We start from the raw sequence: 14,987 nt of genomic DNA, 5'->3' as shown, positions 1-14,987 counted from the left end.
TATTGAGGGAGTGACCTCTTCCTCGTTGACAGCGAATAAATTGGTAAAATAACATCACAGCATCAACAATTACAAGACTAGAATCTCTCATGAGCCGACTGGAGTGAGCATTTATGCTCTTTTGTATAAACTTCCTGGACTTCAGCGCCGGCATTGACCTGTTGATTCAGGATCCCCTTACAACCTCATAAAGTGCCTTCTCAGAGCCGATTGGCTGTCACACCTGTCCATTCCTTTCCGCTGCGTCTCCATTGGGGGATGTCAAGCACAACGTAGAAGGAGGACTGCTTATTGTACTCCTCACGGTCTAAGATCCTAATGGTTAGGGTCTTCCTGTATGGGACACACATGCAAATACACACACACACACACACACACACACAGAGGGAGGTGGTAAATGCATGCATGTAAAACAAAGAACACGGCATGATGGTTGGCATTGGTATGTAAATAAAAACACACACACGCACACACACAAAAAAGACAAGCGCACACAAACACACGAGGTGGAGTGGTGGATGTGGTGGGATAAGGTGATCCATGTTCTTGTTTTGCAGAAGCACGACAGAAAGCCTCATCCTGTCGAGAACATGCAGCCTCTACAAAACGGGCAACACTCTGGGGTCAAAGTTGATGACGCTCAACCCCCTTCCTGACCTTTGGTGTCGTTGCTCTCCACCAGACGCGGCTCTGCGATCTCTATGTAGAAGGTTTTGTTCTTCTCGTACTCCTCATCGTCGATTATTTTCACCTTGATGGTTTTACTGAGGAGGAGGAAGGGGAGGAAGAGGAGAGGGAGGAAGGAAGGAAGGAAAAGAGGGAAGAAGACAAGGCAGAAAAGTGAGGAAAAGACAGGCTGGAAACTGGATACCCAAGAGGAAACAGAAAAGAGCAGCAGTTGGTTTTCCCACAAGATCCTAATAATCTTTTTTATTATTTCACTATCTGATTAATCTTTAAATCAATCTTTTTGCCCCAGTCTGTTATCAGGCCTTATGAAGTGAACTTCTATGGCAAATACTGAATGAATTTTGACAGCAGCCGTAAAGTTCAAGAGTATTAGTCATTTTGACAAGTAAACAATGTCAAATCACAAAGAATCAAGAAACCTTTGGGCTCCAGGAGCAGGTTTGAAAATTAATTATTAAGAACCTGCCGCTCTTTTTTATTTTTTTTTTGATGAAATGTAAATAATTTATGTTTTTTTGTCTTGTGGGAAACCAGACCAGTTCACCATCTTGTCAGCCAATTCCAGATTTCAGTTTTCATCAAAACACATAATAAAAAGTTGTACTGAGAAGTTATGACATACATAATACGTCAACACTGATGTTACATCTCCTTAGTTAGGATTTGGATTATTTTTCTTTATTTAAATATTTGGCTGAATAAAGAGTGAACTGATGTGCAGAACAGATCAGCATATAAGACAATTTAATGCAATGACCTGAGCGTCTGAGTAGGGAAATAACAATGAAGAAAGGATGAATTTTTATCACCAAAATAAAAATGTATGTCTGCTGCTGCTGCTGCAAGTTCAACTTCAGCAACTTCACTCTGACACAACACAAGACCCAGTGAAGATAAACCGTCATTTAAGGTGACACAGCACACGTGTCTTAAGAGTACGCCACGAGTCACAGCCTTATCGCTGCATGTATAAATATCTACTGTCTATGTAAACATGTCTGTGTCGGATTAATTAAATGAAGCAGTCTGCAACGATCTCTTCCCCTGCAAACTCTCAAACCGATGATGTAAGAGTAGCAATGACAACAACAACTGAATCCTGCAGTCAGGAGAGTGTGGACAGTGTGTGTGTATTTATTGTCGCAGATGGCCTAGTACACATTTGGCAGGGAGGCTAATGGTTAAGGTCACAGAGCTGTGGAGCGTGGTGTGTTTGCACGTGTGTGTGTGTGTGTGTGAAAAAGAGAGAGAAAGGAGCCTGTGGGCAAATTGACGTGTGTATTTATCTTGTGTTTCCAGTCTGGAACAAAACCCATTTTCTGACCCAAATCCACTACCAGCAATCACAAAGACAGCTGCACAGAGAATACTCATAATCTGGCCTATAGGGTAGGAAATAGAAACACACACACACATGCACACACAGCTGTTTGTTTTTTCTGTTTTAATTAAATAAATGTATTCTGATCATCGATGTCAAATGTCTCTACTACCACTACTGCCACGAAACCATAAGTGAACCCTTGAATTTAAACCTCTTTTAGCAGCAAGCACCTCAAACACCTTGTAGCTGTGGATCAGAGACAATCTTAAGATGTTTGCTTTAAAGGTTTTTCTTCAGGTTACTCCACAGCTTTTTAGATATAGATTAAAGTCTCAGAATGGGCCAGACTCCAGAAAGTTGACTTTCTGTGTTGCAAATCATTCTGTAGTAGAGTGACACTTTTCAGAAGCACTTTTCAAAAATACTACCCCTATTCTAGTAATACAAAGCTAAATGCAAATCAGTGAAGTATTCCTTTAAGAGATGTCCCAACCGCGTTCAATACATAGACTTTATGCACTTTGTTCTCTATGAATAAATAGAGAAATCCTGCACTTTTCACAGACACTTTCTCTTTAGTTAGACAGATATCATGAAGTATCGTATCAGTATGGTATTGTGTACCATGTATCGTATATAGTATCGGTACCTACCAGCTGTCAATCACACCATTGTGATTATCAGTTAAATAAATTCATTGGTTGCCCTTTAAAGAACACATTGATACAATTATTCAAATTGAAGATATGACGCATGCATTAAGTAAGATGTATATGACATGTATGCATCTTTTTTTGCAACCTTTAAAAGTCCGGGAATTGAAATTTGCATTTAAATAATACTTGAGTGAGTCTGCGTTTGTTCCCGTCGACACAAATACACACACGCGCTCACAGACAGACAGATTTGGCACCCAGAGCAAGTGGTGGCACACACCACCTGCATCCGAATCAACTAATTATACACATGAGAGTCACGGGTTAATCTGTCAGCTGTGTAATACAAACACGGGAGAGGTTAATCCATTAAAATATGAAATACAAACACACACACACACACACACACAAATATCAGGGGTTAACTCATTACACTACAGATGAGGCCATTTATCACTGTCTCATAAAGCAGATGGAGAACAGTTCTGGAGAAGCTCCTGACCAACAGGCTGCTGTCAGTACACGCTCACACAGCAGCACTGCAGCAAATAATGGGAGTAAAACAATCCCCTGCCTCAAGGTGGAGCCCTTGAGTAACACACTTGTCCTTTATGCTGATAAAGTGGAGGGGCTCGGGGAATAGCAGGGTTTACTTTCTCACCGGGGAACTAAATGCAGTTGCTTCGGTTAAAACAAGGCCTGTTACCAATAGACTGGAAGGACAAAGGGAGTTCTTCATTGGAGATTTCTGCTACAGATTTCCATGAGATAAACAAACTCTGTGATACAGTCATTTTTACCATCATGCCGCTTGGGTCCTTCTCTGTGTGGGTCTTCATGCTGAGAAGCCGCATGCACTTCTTCACTTTGCACCCACACAGTCTTCACACTGAAAAACTCACTGCAGTCTCCATAACTCCTTAAGTAGAAAATGTTGCAGTAAAACCAACCGAGCCGTGTGAATAAATGCCGCGGCAAAAGCCTTGTGAGAGATTAGATTATTATTTTCATATGGTGAGTCTTTTTAGCGGGACTTTTGCAACTACAAAAATGGCAGATTAGCACAGACGACTCCAGCGTTTAAGTGTCGGACTGTTCCAAAGCAACACAAGGAGGTAAAAATGGCTTTAGGCTGTATTTTCCATCAAAGACATACAGAAGATTACCTAAAATACCTAGAAAGGGAATAGGGCTGCAACTAAAACCTATTTATATTATTATTTGACCTGTTGATTTTATTTTTAGTTAACTGATTAGTTTCATCAGTTATTTAAGACACTTGTAAAATTTCATCCACACATGATTTGTTTTGTCCACAAAAGAAAGCAAACAATAACACATTTAACAAGCTGAATTCAAAGATTCCAGACTTGAAACTGATTTAATGATCGTCAAATGAGTTGGTGATTTGGACATCAATTACAGAACGAGGTCAAATTTAAGTGCAAAATTATAACGAGAATAATAGAAAAAGAATAATTTTGAGACAAAGAAGGATGGAAATCTTTTTCCACCCTAATTTCGGGAATGGTGACTCCTCTGTGGAAGCTGGCAAACCTCACAGATGACCAACTTCGCTGGAAAGCACGCAGACACACACTTGAACTTTTAGATACATATTTTCACAGACTCACACGAACCATTTCCAGACGTGTGTGTGTGATGAGGATACAGGTATAATTCCTCCGCCATGAACTCGATTTTTAATCTTCATTTGAATCCTCAGCTCTCTCCCTCTGTGTTGTTTTGCACGTCCACTACACACATGCACTCACTTGAATATATGAACACACACACACACACATATACTTCTTCTCTCCCCATGACAAACATGCTGGCTGTGCAGTGCGCTGTCCTGTTGCCGTGGCAACGCAATGTTTGGGTAACCAACAGGGGTGGAGAAGATTGTTTCCAGACCAATAGCCAATGTGTGCGTGTGTATGTGCGTGTACTGACAAGTGAGTGTGTTTGGGAAATAGTTCACATCCTGGACACACACTATATTGATTTGTATGTGTCAGTACAGTATACAGTCAGTGTGTGCGAGCGGCTTTGATATTACACAGTAGCCTACATTGTTTGTAGTGAGCCGCGACTGCTTGCGCGTCTGTACTTGATCACGTCTTGATCTAAACATATACACACTGCGATGTCAGTGTAGGCTAGGGGGCATGTGCTGAGAAACATGTGTTAGTGGCACCTTGAATGTGGAATTTATACTTGGTGCTCTTGCTCGACTCCCACCGCCAGTGCTGTGTTAGTTCTTGGACTAAATTGAATCTCGGCCTACGCTGAATGTCAAACTGGTCCTCGCAAAGACAGAAATACCACCGCAGACACTCAGACAGAAGTAGTATCACACTCGCATGCCAGCATTCACAAGTGCATCACACGAGCATGCTTTCGCACCGGCGTGCACGCGCAGCGACTCGCTGTGTGTGCATCTGTGTTTCCACGGAGACGCCCTCCATCTGACTTTACTAAAAACCATTAAAAACAAGTTTGTTCAATCTGAGCAGCTGTGACAGATCTCCTCTCCATCACTCCTCCGTCACATGCCAAATCCTCTTCCCCTCCCTGTTTCAATCTGGTGCCTTCTGTAAACAAGATTCCAGCTATGCTACAACACTCGGCCTCTGTCAGGGGCTCATAACATCCCAGAGACACTTAATCTGGAAAGGGAAAGATAAAGGAGTAGATTATTTTATGAAAAATAAATAAAAGGCATAAAAAAAAACAGACACCTTTTCCAGTGAATGTGCCAAAACGCAACTTCGCGCTCTGTTCGTGGGGAACGTCACTTTTCCTTTTGGCTAATCAAGTTAGCTTGTGTTTTGGCTTTGTCTCACCAGAATTTTCCATGCTCACCTCCCCACAAAAATAAATGATTCCGCAGGTTTTTGGCGGTGCACTTTGGGCCCTGAATACTGGCCATAATACACCATGACACAAAAATGGTGCCGATCAGAGCTCAATTATCCACATGTCCCTGCTGTTTCATGATAACAAGCGTTCATAAAATTAACACTCAGTGTCCCAATAGAGAAAGTTACAGCTTCTAAACAAGGCATAAAGAAGATATGTGGCATCGTTGGGCAGTTTGGCACAAGAGCAACACGAGCAATCACCAGACAGTTCCTTTGGCTTGTTATTCAGCTTAGAAATATCCATATCACGTCATGTCTGTAATATCGATGATCATTTATAAACCAGTGTTTGAAATCCTGGAAATGATACATTTATGCCATTTATTAAACATGTCACAGGCACAGGAGTAGATATAAATATGTTTGGAGTTTGCAGTGTTGATTATGATTCAACTGTACGACTGCTTTTCCAAGTGTGACAAAGAAACTTCAAAATAAAGCCCCCAGTCTTTCAATCATTTGTTTTCCATGTGCTATTTATAATGTTTATGCACATACTCATGCTGAAGTGTCCAGCAGGGTAAATAAAGCTGTCAGTGTGTTGCGGTTACCCATAGAGCCACTCTGTTGAATGGCACACATTTGACACCAACAAAGCATGTTTCCTATGTCTCACTCTCTCTCTCTCTCTCACACACACACACAGGAAGTTGTAAAGGACAAGAAGTTACTTCCCTTCTATTCAGAAACAAAACCTGCCATAGCAACGTATTTGGATTGGAAAATGAAGGTACCACTTTATATTAGGTAGGGGAAATGTCCAGTCTTGTATAAAGTACTTGAGCGATACTTGAATAAACGTAGCTTACCAGAAAATGACTTTGGTAGAAGTTAAATTAAAAGAGTAAAAGTACCTGACATTTACTGTACTTAAGTATCAAAAGTAATTTTATGAAATAAAATGTACTTAAGTATTAGAAGTAAAAGTAAAAGTATTTAAACAATGTGAGCAATTTTGAATAAGACATTTATTGTGGCTTCTTAACAATAAAAGCACAATAGGTACAGGTGAACAACTTCAAACGACATTAAAATGAACCTTAAAATGGGAAATGTATCGAAGTAAAAGTACACATTTCATTTAGGAAATGTAGTGGAGTAAAAGTTGTCAGAAATATAAATAATGAAGTAAAGTACATATATGTGAAAATTCTACTTAAGTACGGTAACAAAGTGTTTTGTATTTTGTCACATTACAACACAGGAAATGCTGTAGTGTGTTTGTGTGTGTGTGTTGCAGCTGCCGGGTTCGTGTGGAACAGATTACTGGTGGATGGACTTTAGTGATGGGAAGTCCGACTCTTTACAAAGATTTGTATCTTTTGGCTTGGCTCCCTTAAGAGCCGGCTCTTATGACTTAGTCTCATGAGAACCTTCTATTTTAGCTTAATTTAGCAATTATGAATAGTCTGTGTGTTTTTTAAGGTTTTTTTTTAAGGGTTAGTGGGTCATGGTCAGTGTTTTCATAAAAGCCTTATTTTTAAGCATCTGTTTTCATTACATCATGAACTTTGGTCAATGACTACACCAAAAAAATGGTGCTTGTCTGTACCAGTTCATGTCTATACTACACATTTCTTTTGTATCTGTAAATACTTATGTGTGGAACAGCTCCACACTAGCATTAAGTGTGTGTGTGTGTGTGTGTGTGTGTGTGGGAGGTGGGTGATGTTTACATGAGGTAGTTTTTAAAGACAAAGCTGATAATGATGTCGGCCAGAGCGGGAAACCACAACAATAGTCAGCCAAGCCTCTTTAATAAGCTATGCTCTGTGCTCTGTTTAACACAACACACTGATTTTATGGACGCTAAGGGAAACACACACACACACACACACACACACACAAACACAGGGCTCTTACATGGACTACAAGGTTCCCAATTTATATCCGAGTGTCTCTTTGGCTTTCACTCTGTGATATTTATGAAAAATAAGTGTTCCATTTGCCACCATGCCTGGCTGATATTCTTTCTCAACCTTGAGCATAAGCTTTTGATTCCTCACACATTCCAAACCCACAGTCTCTGGTCGTGTGGGAAAAAGTGACAACACAAAGACGAAGTTTCTTCACCATTTTAAAGAGATGAGACACACTACCTCAGGCAGAACACACAAGGGCAGTTTAAATTTGAATTCAACTTGCTCTGTTTGCAAGTTAATGTCAGTCACCACAAGTCACAACTGTGGAAATGAAAGAAATACCCACCAACACAGCAACCTGAGACAAACAGGCATCATAAGATTTAGAATATGAGCCGAGGAATAGTTTTTTTAAACCTAATTTATAGCCCACTGTTGATTAAGCTAATCGAATAAAGGAAAAAGATGATTTCCGTGAAGACCCAAACAAAAACCTTTAGCTATTAATTGTGTCATTATACAGTAGGTTTGAGTGTTGCGTCGTAAATGCAGTTCATCTTAATGTGATTGGAAATTTACAGCCCCTGGCAAGACAGAAAATCTGTGTGATTATTGTGCATGAATGAGAATATACAGTAGTTGTGTTTACTCCCATAATATTTCTATTTCCTTTGAGAAGCTTTCTCAGCTCAGACAGGACAGACAGTGAAGAACTACAGCGACGACCATTCTGTTTGTCTTCTAGCCGCAGAGAAGACAAACAGACCGTTCCATGTTTAATCTTCACTGCTCTTCACTATCTCCGAGGGTCATCGGTGAGTGCTTCACCCTGGACAGGTCACCAGTTTAACACAGGTCCTACATACAGAGACAAACCACCATTTACACTCACATTTTAGAATCTCCAGTTAACTTATCTGTCTGTATGTCTTCAGACTGTGGGTGGACTCATCCACACTGACACAGGGAGACGGTAACCGTCGCCACAGAAAGACCTTGGTTGAACCTGGATTTGATCCAGGAACCTCTTTGCCGTGAGGCGCCACTGCTAAACACTGCACCACTGTGCATCACTCTCCTGATACTGAACAGGACCTCAAAAGCAATGTTTATGATAATACTTAGTTTTATTGGACAGAGCTGTTTCAAAACAGCTGACAAAGCTATAAAAAGCAGCCACTCTCCATTTCTGCTCAAATGTTGTGTGTGGGAGTGTCTATGCATGTGTGTGTATGTGTACTTGTATCTGTAACCTCTTTAGGACCTTATCTGGATTACATACTGTCCTCATGGAGACCAAAACTGGGTCCTAATGAGGCAGAATGTCATAGCATTGGTTAAGTTTAGGGCTAAGATGTGGATTTTGGTTATGGTTAAGTTTGGGGATTTATTTAGTCTGTTCAAATGAAAGGAAATCAATCCAGTGTCCTCAGAACAATAGCTGTGCAAATGCGTGTGTGTGTGTGTGTGTGTGTGCGTCAGACCTTCCTCTGTGTCATTTAAACTATTCTCTATCATCACAGGGAGTTTCCCCCATCTCTCCCTTCCTCCCTCTGTTTCTCCTCTACACTGTGTCAGGCTATCTCACTCTCCCTTCATTCCTATCTCCAGAATATCTCAATAACCTAATAAGGACTTTGGAAAATCCAAGGGACTCCCTGACTCCCCCACACACACACACATCAAAACACAAATGTCTTTTAAGAGCATATAAATGTAACTACTGTGCTCTACTGCATATGTGTGTGTGTGTGTGTGTGTGTGTGTCATATTATAATAACTTGGAACAACTTTGCTGGAAACTGTTGGGATATCTAAGGGACTTCCTTTTTTGGGAACATGAGACTTAGGGACACAGTTTCTTTCTTTCTTTCTTTTTTTAAATGTGCGTGAGGCAGAATTTGATGTCCTCTAATTTATGTCTGCTTTCTGTGCAGGTTAGCATCTATGCTGCTAAATTAAAGAGAGAGAGAGAGTGTGTGTGTGTGTGTGTGTATGTGTGTGTGTGTGTGTGAGAGAGAGAGTCTAATTAATTGTGTGTTAACATTCGTGTTCCAATCAGGATTAAGTGAGCGATTTGTGAGCTCAGCAATCTACAAACACAAATGACAAGTGCATGACACACACACACACACACACGCCTGCTTGCTAACACTGCAGCTTATAATTGCAATTGGGGCAAAAACAAGACGTAAGTTTATGGAGCAGGATACAACAGATAATGAGGCTGCAGAATAAAATTAAATGTAATCATATATATATATATATATATACTGTATATATATACACACACATATATAAATTATAGTTTCACATATACTGTAATAAGTAACAATGTCAATGTCATAATGTTCGAAGAAAATGTAACAAATGAACAATGTTTTATTTATCTTCTAAATATATTTCCATAATTTTCCAATCGCCTAATGACTACCTAATTAGTTATGCAGATATTATGTAATATTTAACACCTTGTGGTGGCAGCAGCAGCAGCAAGTGTTAGGTTAGTGAATTGAACGTGTGTTTGCAGAAGTAATCAGGAGTCAGTGTGGCTAAATCAATGGTTTGGACGGCCTCTAGTGCATACCAGTGGTGGTTGCTCATTTCAGGCCCATTTATTTATATTTATTTATACATACATTCCTACATAAATTCTGCAAACAAACAACTAGGAAAGGCAACAATTATGTAAAATTGAAATGCTATAATATTGTTTTTATTTACAGTGTATATGTACAATGGGCTATATCGTCAAGCAAATAACACAAAACGACCAGTTATTTATCCACGCAAGACTGAGGCACAAAAGGCTCAACTGTCGTATTTGTTTCTGCAACCCTGTCAATTAAACTTTCAGACAGTTCCTCCAATCATCATGCAGAAGCCCAGTGTCCGCGCCCGCCTACTGCTCCATTGAATCAGAGAGAAGCTGAGCTTCCCTGGAAGTGATTTTATTCTCTGCTGTCCCACGGGGAACAGTTGAAGCTGAGTTTCAAGTGGTTTTAATGCGAAGGCTGCTACGGGAATACAAATATCACGCGAGACGATTCCATCATCCATGATAAAAAGCTGATTCTGAACATACTAGCGACACGTTTTAATCACGTTCCAGTTTAGTATTGAATTGTGAATACGACACAGAACATCTTTGACGACATTTTAGAGGAAGCTGAGCTTCCCTTGCTCTCTTATAAAGCAATCACCACTGGTGCATGCTGTATATCATGCTGCATATGCACCAACCTATAGCTACACCATGAGAATGAGAGAGGAGTGGGTGTGTGTGTGTGTCTGTTTGAAAAAGACAGACACCAAAAGAGCAAGCAGAGAACCAAGGCGGCTACAGTGCTCCATCATTTCCAGGCCGCTTATGTGCTCTAAGCTGCACAATGGGATCAGCACTGATGGAGAGTGATGCACAGTCAAGTGGACTGAAGAGCCTCTGGGGCTACAAGTCACAACTGTGGAAATGAAAAACATCCCCACCATAACAGCAACGGGCATCATAAGATTTAAAATATGAGTAGAGGAATAGTTTATTTTTAACCCTAATTTAATAACTTTAGAGCCATTGTGGTGTTTTAATGTCTTGTTGCAGGGAGACTGGGGGCTGTCTCCACTCCCCCTACTGTCTGTTAGCGGAAAACCAGTCTTGCAAGAATCCTCAAGAGTATCAGGAGGTCTTGCAAAGTCTCGGGTCTTGCGAGAAACACAAATTGCTTCACGGCGCGACAAGAACTAAAGGCGGTGATAGCGTTATTTTAACAGAGCTGGCGAAATAGAAGCAGAGAAAAACCTTATCGGAGGAAGAGGAAACGACGGTCTGACCAAGCGAGGGGCCACGTAAGTAAACAACGGACCGGCTTTTTCAAATGAGAGAATTGAAAGAGATTCTGACCGAACACAAAAGAGTGAAAAAGTTACCAGACTTGCAAAATTATTCTTTAAAAATTAGTCTTCAGGAACATTAGAACATTTAATCACTCGGGTGATTTTAATTTTAAAACGTCCAAACATCCCTGTGCATGTCAACCAATGTGTTTTTGATGATATACAATGATGAGTATACAATGATCGTTGTGGCAAATAAGCTTGGTTGAGGCTAAACCATTAAGAAGAGGGACACATTGTGGTTTGTTAAAAAAAACCAAAAAAACAACGTCATTCTCTTTCACCACCCACAGAAGAAAAAGAAAGAAAAAAATCACTTATGCCAACTACTTAACAGCGAAGCACTCAAATATGGTAATGTGATGTCATGTTGTGTTTATTTGGGTAGTGATTCACTCATCTCAGTAATGTTTTTCCTGATGCTGCAAATAAATCATGATGAAGGACACTAAAGCTGTCAGATATCAAAAACTGAAACATGTCCAGGACAGAGGTAAGTGTTGGTCTAAAAGGATGCTGGTTATAAACCTTGACAGCAAAACCACAAATTAAAATAAACATCCCAGGTAATTAAAAAACTCTTATCATGATGTTTTCAATTGAATGAGATTGTGATGTTTTGTTTATTGACGTTTCTAAGCTGAATAACACACACTTTTCTTTCTGTTCTTCCCTCCAAATTTCCCAGAGTGACCTTTGAGAGAAATAATCAAGTTTTATGCTTATCAGTCGCTCCAAACATCAACACATTAGTGGCAAAACATAGGACATGCTTGAATTAGAGACAGAATGGTTTCATTCGTAAAGAAAGATGCTGATTTTGTCTGCTGCAGTCTGAGACACACCCCCAAGACCATAAATGTTAGGCATCTATTTAAAATATGTGTATATCTGTTTAAAACTTCCCTATTTGAATGATAGGGCAGTGAGGAGTCTAATTTGACAATGTTTGCTACACAAACCTTGAAAATACAAATACATATAACCTGCCCACTGGTTATATGCTTCTGGTGACCAATGCAATTTCAGTCCACACAGTTTTTCCCCAGGCCGATGTAGAATGTGTTGTCTTTAAACGGTACCAAATTACAAAGGCCTGAGAAACTTGGATCCTGTGGTCACAGCCACATTGACCTTTGACTATCAAAATCAAATCAATTTTCTACTGAAGACATTCCTGTCATGTTTACTTAAGAAATAAGTCGAAAGCCACAAGCTGTCACCAGGCATAAGAAGACACAATACAGTAAAACCACTGCGTAGTGTCCTAAAATCTGGTTTACATGTCATAAAATAACAAAGAATTAAGAAGGCATTTGCTCCCAAAGATCAGCAGTTTCTGAAATACTCAATGCCAACAACTATTCCATGTTCAAAGTCACTTAAAGTGCCTTAAGTCCTCATTCTGATGCTTGTCTTGAACTGCAGCAGGTTGTCTTGACCATGTCTACAAAACGGCTGAATAGATAACGAACGAGCAGTTGAACAAGTGTGTATAATACAGAGTTAGTAAGTATACCCAATTATCTTTCATTAGTAGACAGAGGGTCTTTCTGCATGGAGTTTGCATGTTCTCCCCGTGTACACACGCGTTCTCCGGGTTCTCCGGTTTCCTCCCACAGTCCAAAAACTCGAAATTGATTGATACGTAGGTGTGAGAGTGAATGGTTGTTTGTCTCTATATGTGTCCCTGTGATGGACAGGCGATCTGTCCAGGGTGTGACCCCGCCTTTCGTCCTATATCAGCTGAGAAGGGCACAGCGACCCTCATGTGGAGGATAAAGCGGTAGAAGATGGGTCGATGTATGGATGTAGACAGACATAAAGTATGTAATGCAGAGGTGTTTCACTGCTACTTAAACCTTAGGGTCACCACAGGGATCATTAGTGATGAAAAGGTAAAGCTAATTCCATCTTTGCTGACTAGGCCAGGGATTCTTCTATTATACCTCCTTTCAATAACTTGCTTATTGCTTTGTGCATTGATTTTACTCTACTCCTCAGTGCTCAGTCCTTTCGGGGCTCAGATTGCGTTCAAACTGCAAGAATCCATTACACTCTTACAACTTGATGCCTTGTGCCTTTATTTCACCTGTGTGTGTGTGTGTGTGGCTGGTGTGCAGTCTGTTGTGTGCTTTCCTGCCTTCCATGTACTCTGCTGTAATTCCTTGTACTTTATGTTTGTCTACACTGCGGTGAGTCACAGTGCGAGGGCACCAGGTGAAACGCGGGTGAACCGTTTACTTTGATATAGATCATGAGAGAACATGAACTACATTCAACTATAGACAAAAAAGAGACACATTCTACTTGAATTAAGATGAAGAAAATCAAGGAAATTATCTTGTTTTGATCACTTCACCAAATCATTCATTAGTCAATTTGTTCTTTTGTACTGAGTTCACTTAAAAAACTAAATAATAATAGAAAATAAGCAGCTAATATGAGAGATTATTCACTTACTTAAGGTTATAGATTGTAAGTGTATAGGTTTGTATGTCACATGTACATAATATTGCTAAAAAAAATAAATAAATAATAGGTGATTGTTAAAATATAACATAAGAGAGGTTGTTGAACCAATTTACATGAATCCTATGGAATGAATCATAATATTTTGGAGTGGACTGGAAAAAGAGTAATCTTTGAACAAGTGTGCAGCAGTTTTTTGTCCTCTGTAAAAGATTTCATCAGCAAATATCATTTTTCAGAGACAGGTGCGCTCAGTGTTTTTACTCTTCAGTAATGTTCCTTTTAAACAGTGGGAATCCCTCTCATGTTTGATGATGTAGAGCTGTGATTAAACGAGAACCGTGCTGTGCCATCATTTAGGGAGGAAAAAGGATCCAGCCGGGAAGAAGTTGTTAAATCATATCCTGATGCAGAGAAACACGGATTTAGACTGAATGCAGTAGAACAAAGATGGCCAGGGCTGAACCTGGAGCAGCAGCTTTGTAAAACACGCTCAACCTACAGCAGTGGACTCTTAACTCCAGGAAAGTGTCTGCTGCTGCCGAGTGTGACCACACAAAAGACAGCAAAGGAAAAAGCAAATGGCAGAGCGATTCAGCTGGACACCGTACAATAAACCTCAGTGTCTCTCTATCGGCAGCCTGCTTTGCCATTTTCCTTTAGATTCTGAATTTTTGCTCTTTTTCCTCCCATTGACATTTCCTCTCAATCTACATATTAAGTGGCTCACTCCATCCTCTCCTTTCAGTCTCCCCTCCTCCTTCTCCTCCTCCTCCTCTTGTTGGCTGACTAACTTTAGCCATGGCACACTGTTCCAGTGGGCAATGCCAGCCTCTCTTCCTGCCACTTACACACAAACTCCAAACCTCTTTCATTTCCCCTCCAATTTTCAAATGAATTTCACTGGCATGAAGTAAAGAGTGGCGTTCACCTCCTCCATCTGCACCACCTCTCCGTGTTACTGTTCTGTCCTCTCCTCAGAAAGCTTTACTGGCAATAAAAGAAAACCCACAACTCTTTTACTGTCCACCCCCCTCACACGTATTTCTTTCTTTCCCTCTCTCTGTCGATACGACAGCTTTTTTTGTTGGCACGACGACGGACAGCGTAATTATTGCGAGCACTTTAATACCTGGCTGACCTGAGCGTGTGAACCCCAATAAAC

At 40.3% G+C, this 14,987-nt stretch overlaps 1 protein-coding gene across 1 annotated transcript in view; it reads right to left on the bottom strand.

Annotated features, from left to right (window-relative positions):
• The window catches only part of LOC122781596 (sodium/calcium exchanger 1-like), a 115,605-nt gene that overhangs the window by 36,955 nt on the left and 63,663 nt on the right, over positions 1–14,987 (bottom strand). The window contains exon 5 of the mRNA XM_044045370.1: positions 658–764. Within this exon, the coding sequence (XP_043901305.1) occupies positions 658–764 (107 nt within the window). The remainder of the gene's footprint in view (positions 1–657; positions 765–14,987) is intronic.

This window comes from Solea senegalensis, linkage group LG15 (assembly GCF_019176455.1).
Source record: "Solea senegalensis isolate Sse05_10M linkage group LG15, IFAPA_SoseM_1, whole genome shotgun sequence".
NCBI lineage: Eukaryota > Metazoa > Chordata > Actinopteri > Pleuronectiformes > Soleidae > Solea > Solea senegalensis.
Note: the sequence above shows the minus strand (reverse complement) of the source record. Positions and strands in the feature narration are given on the sequence as shown.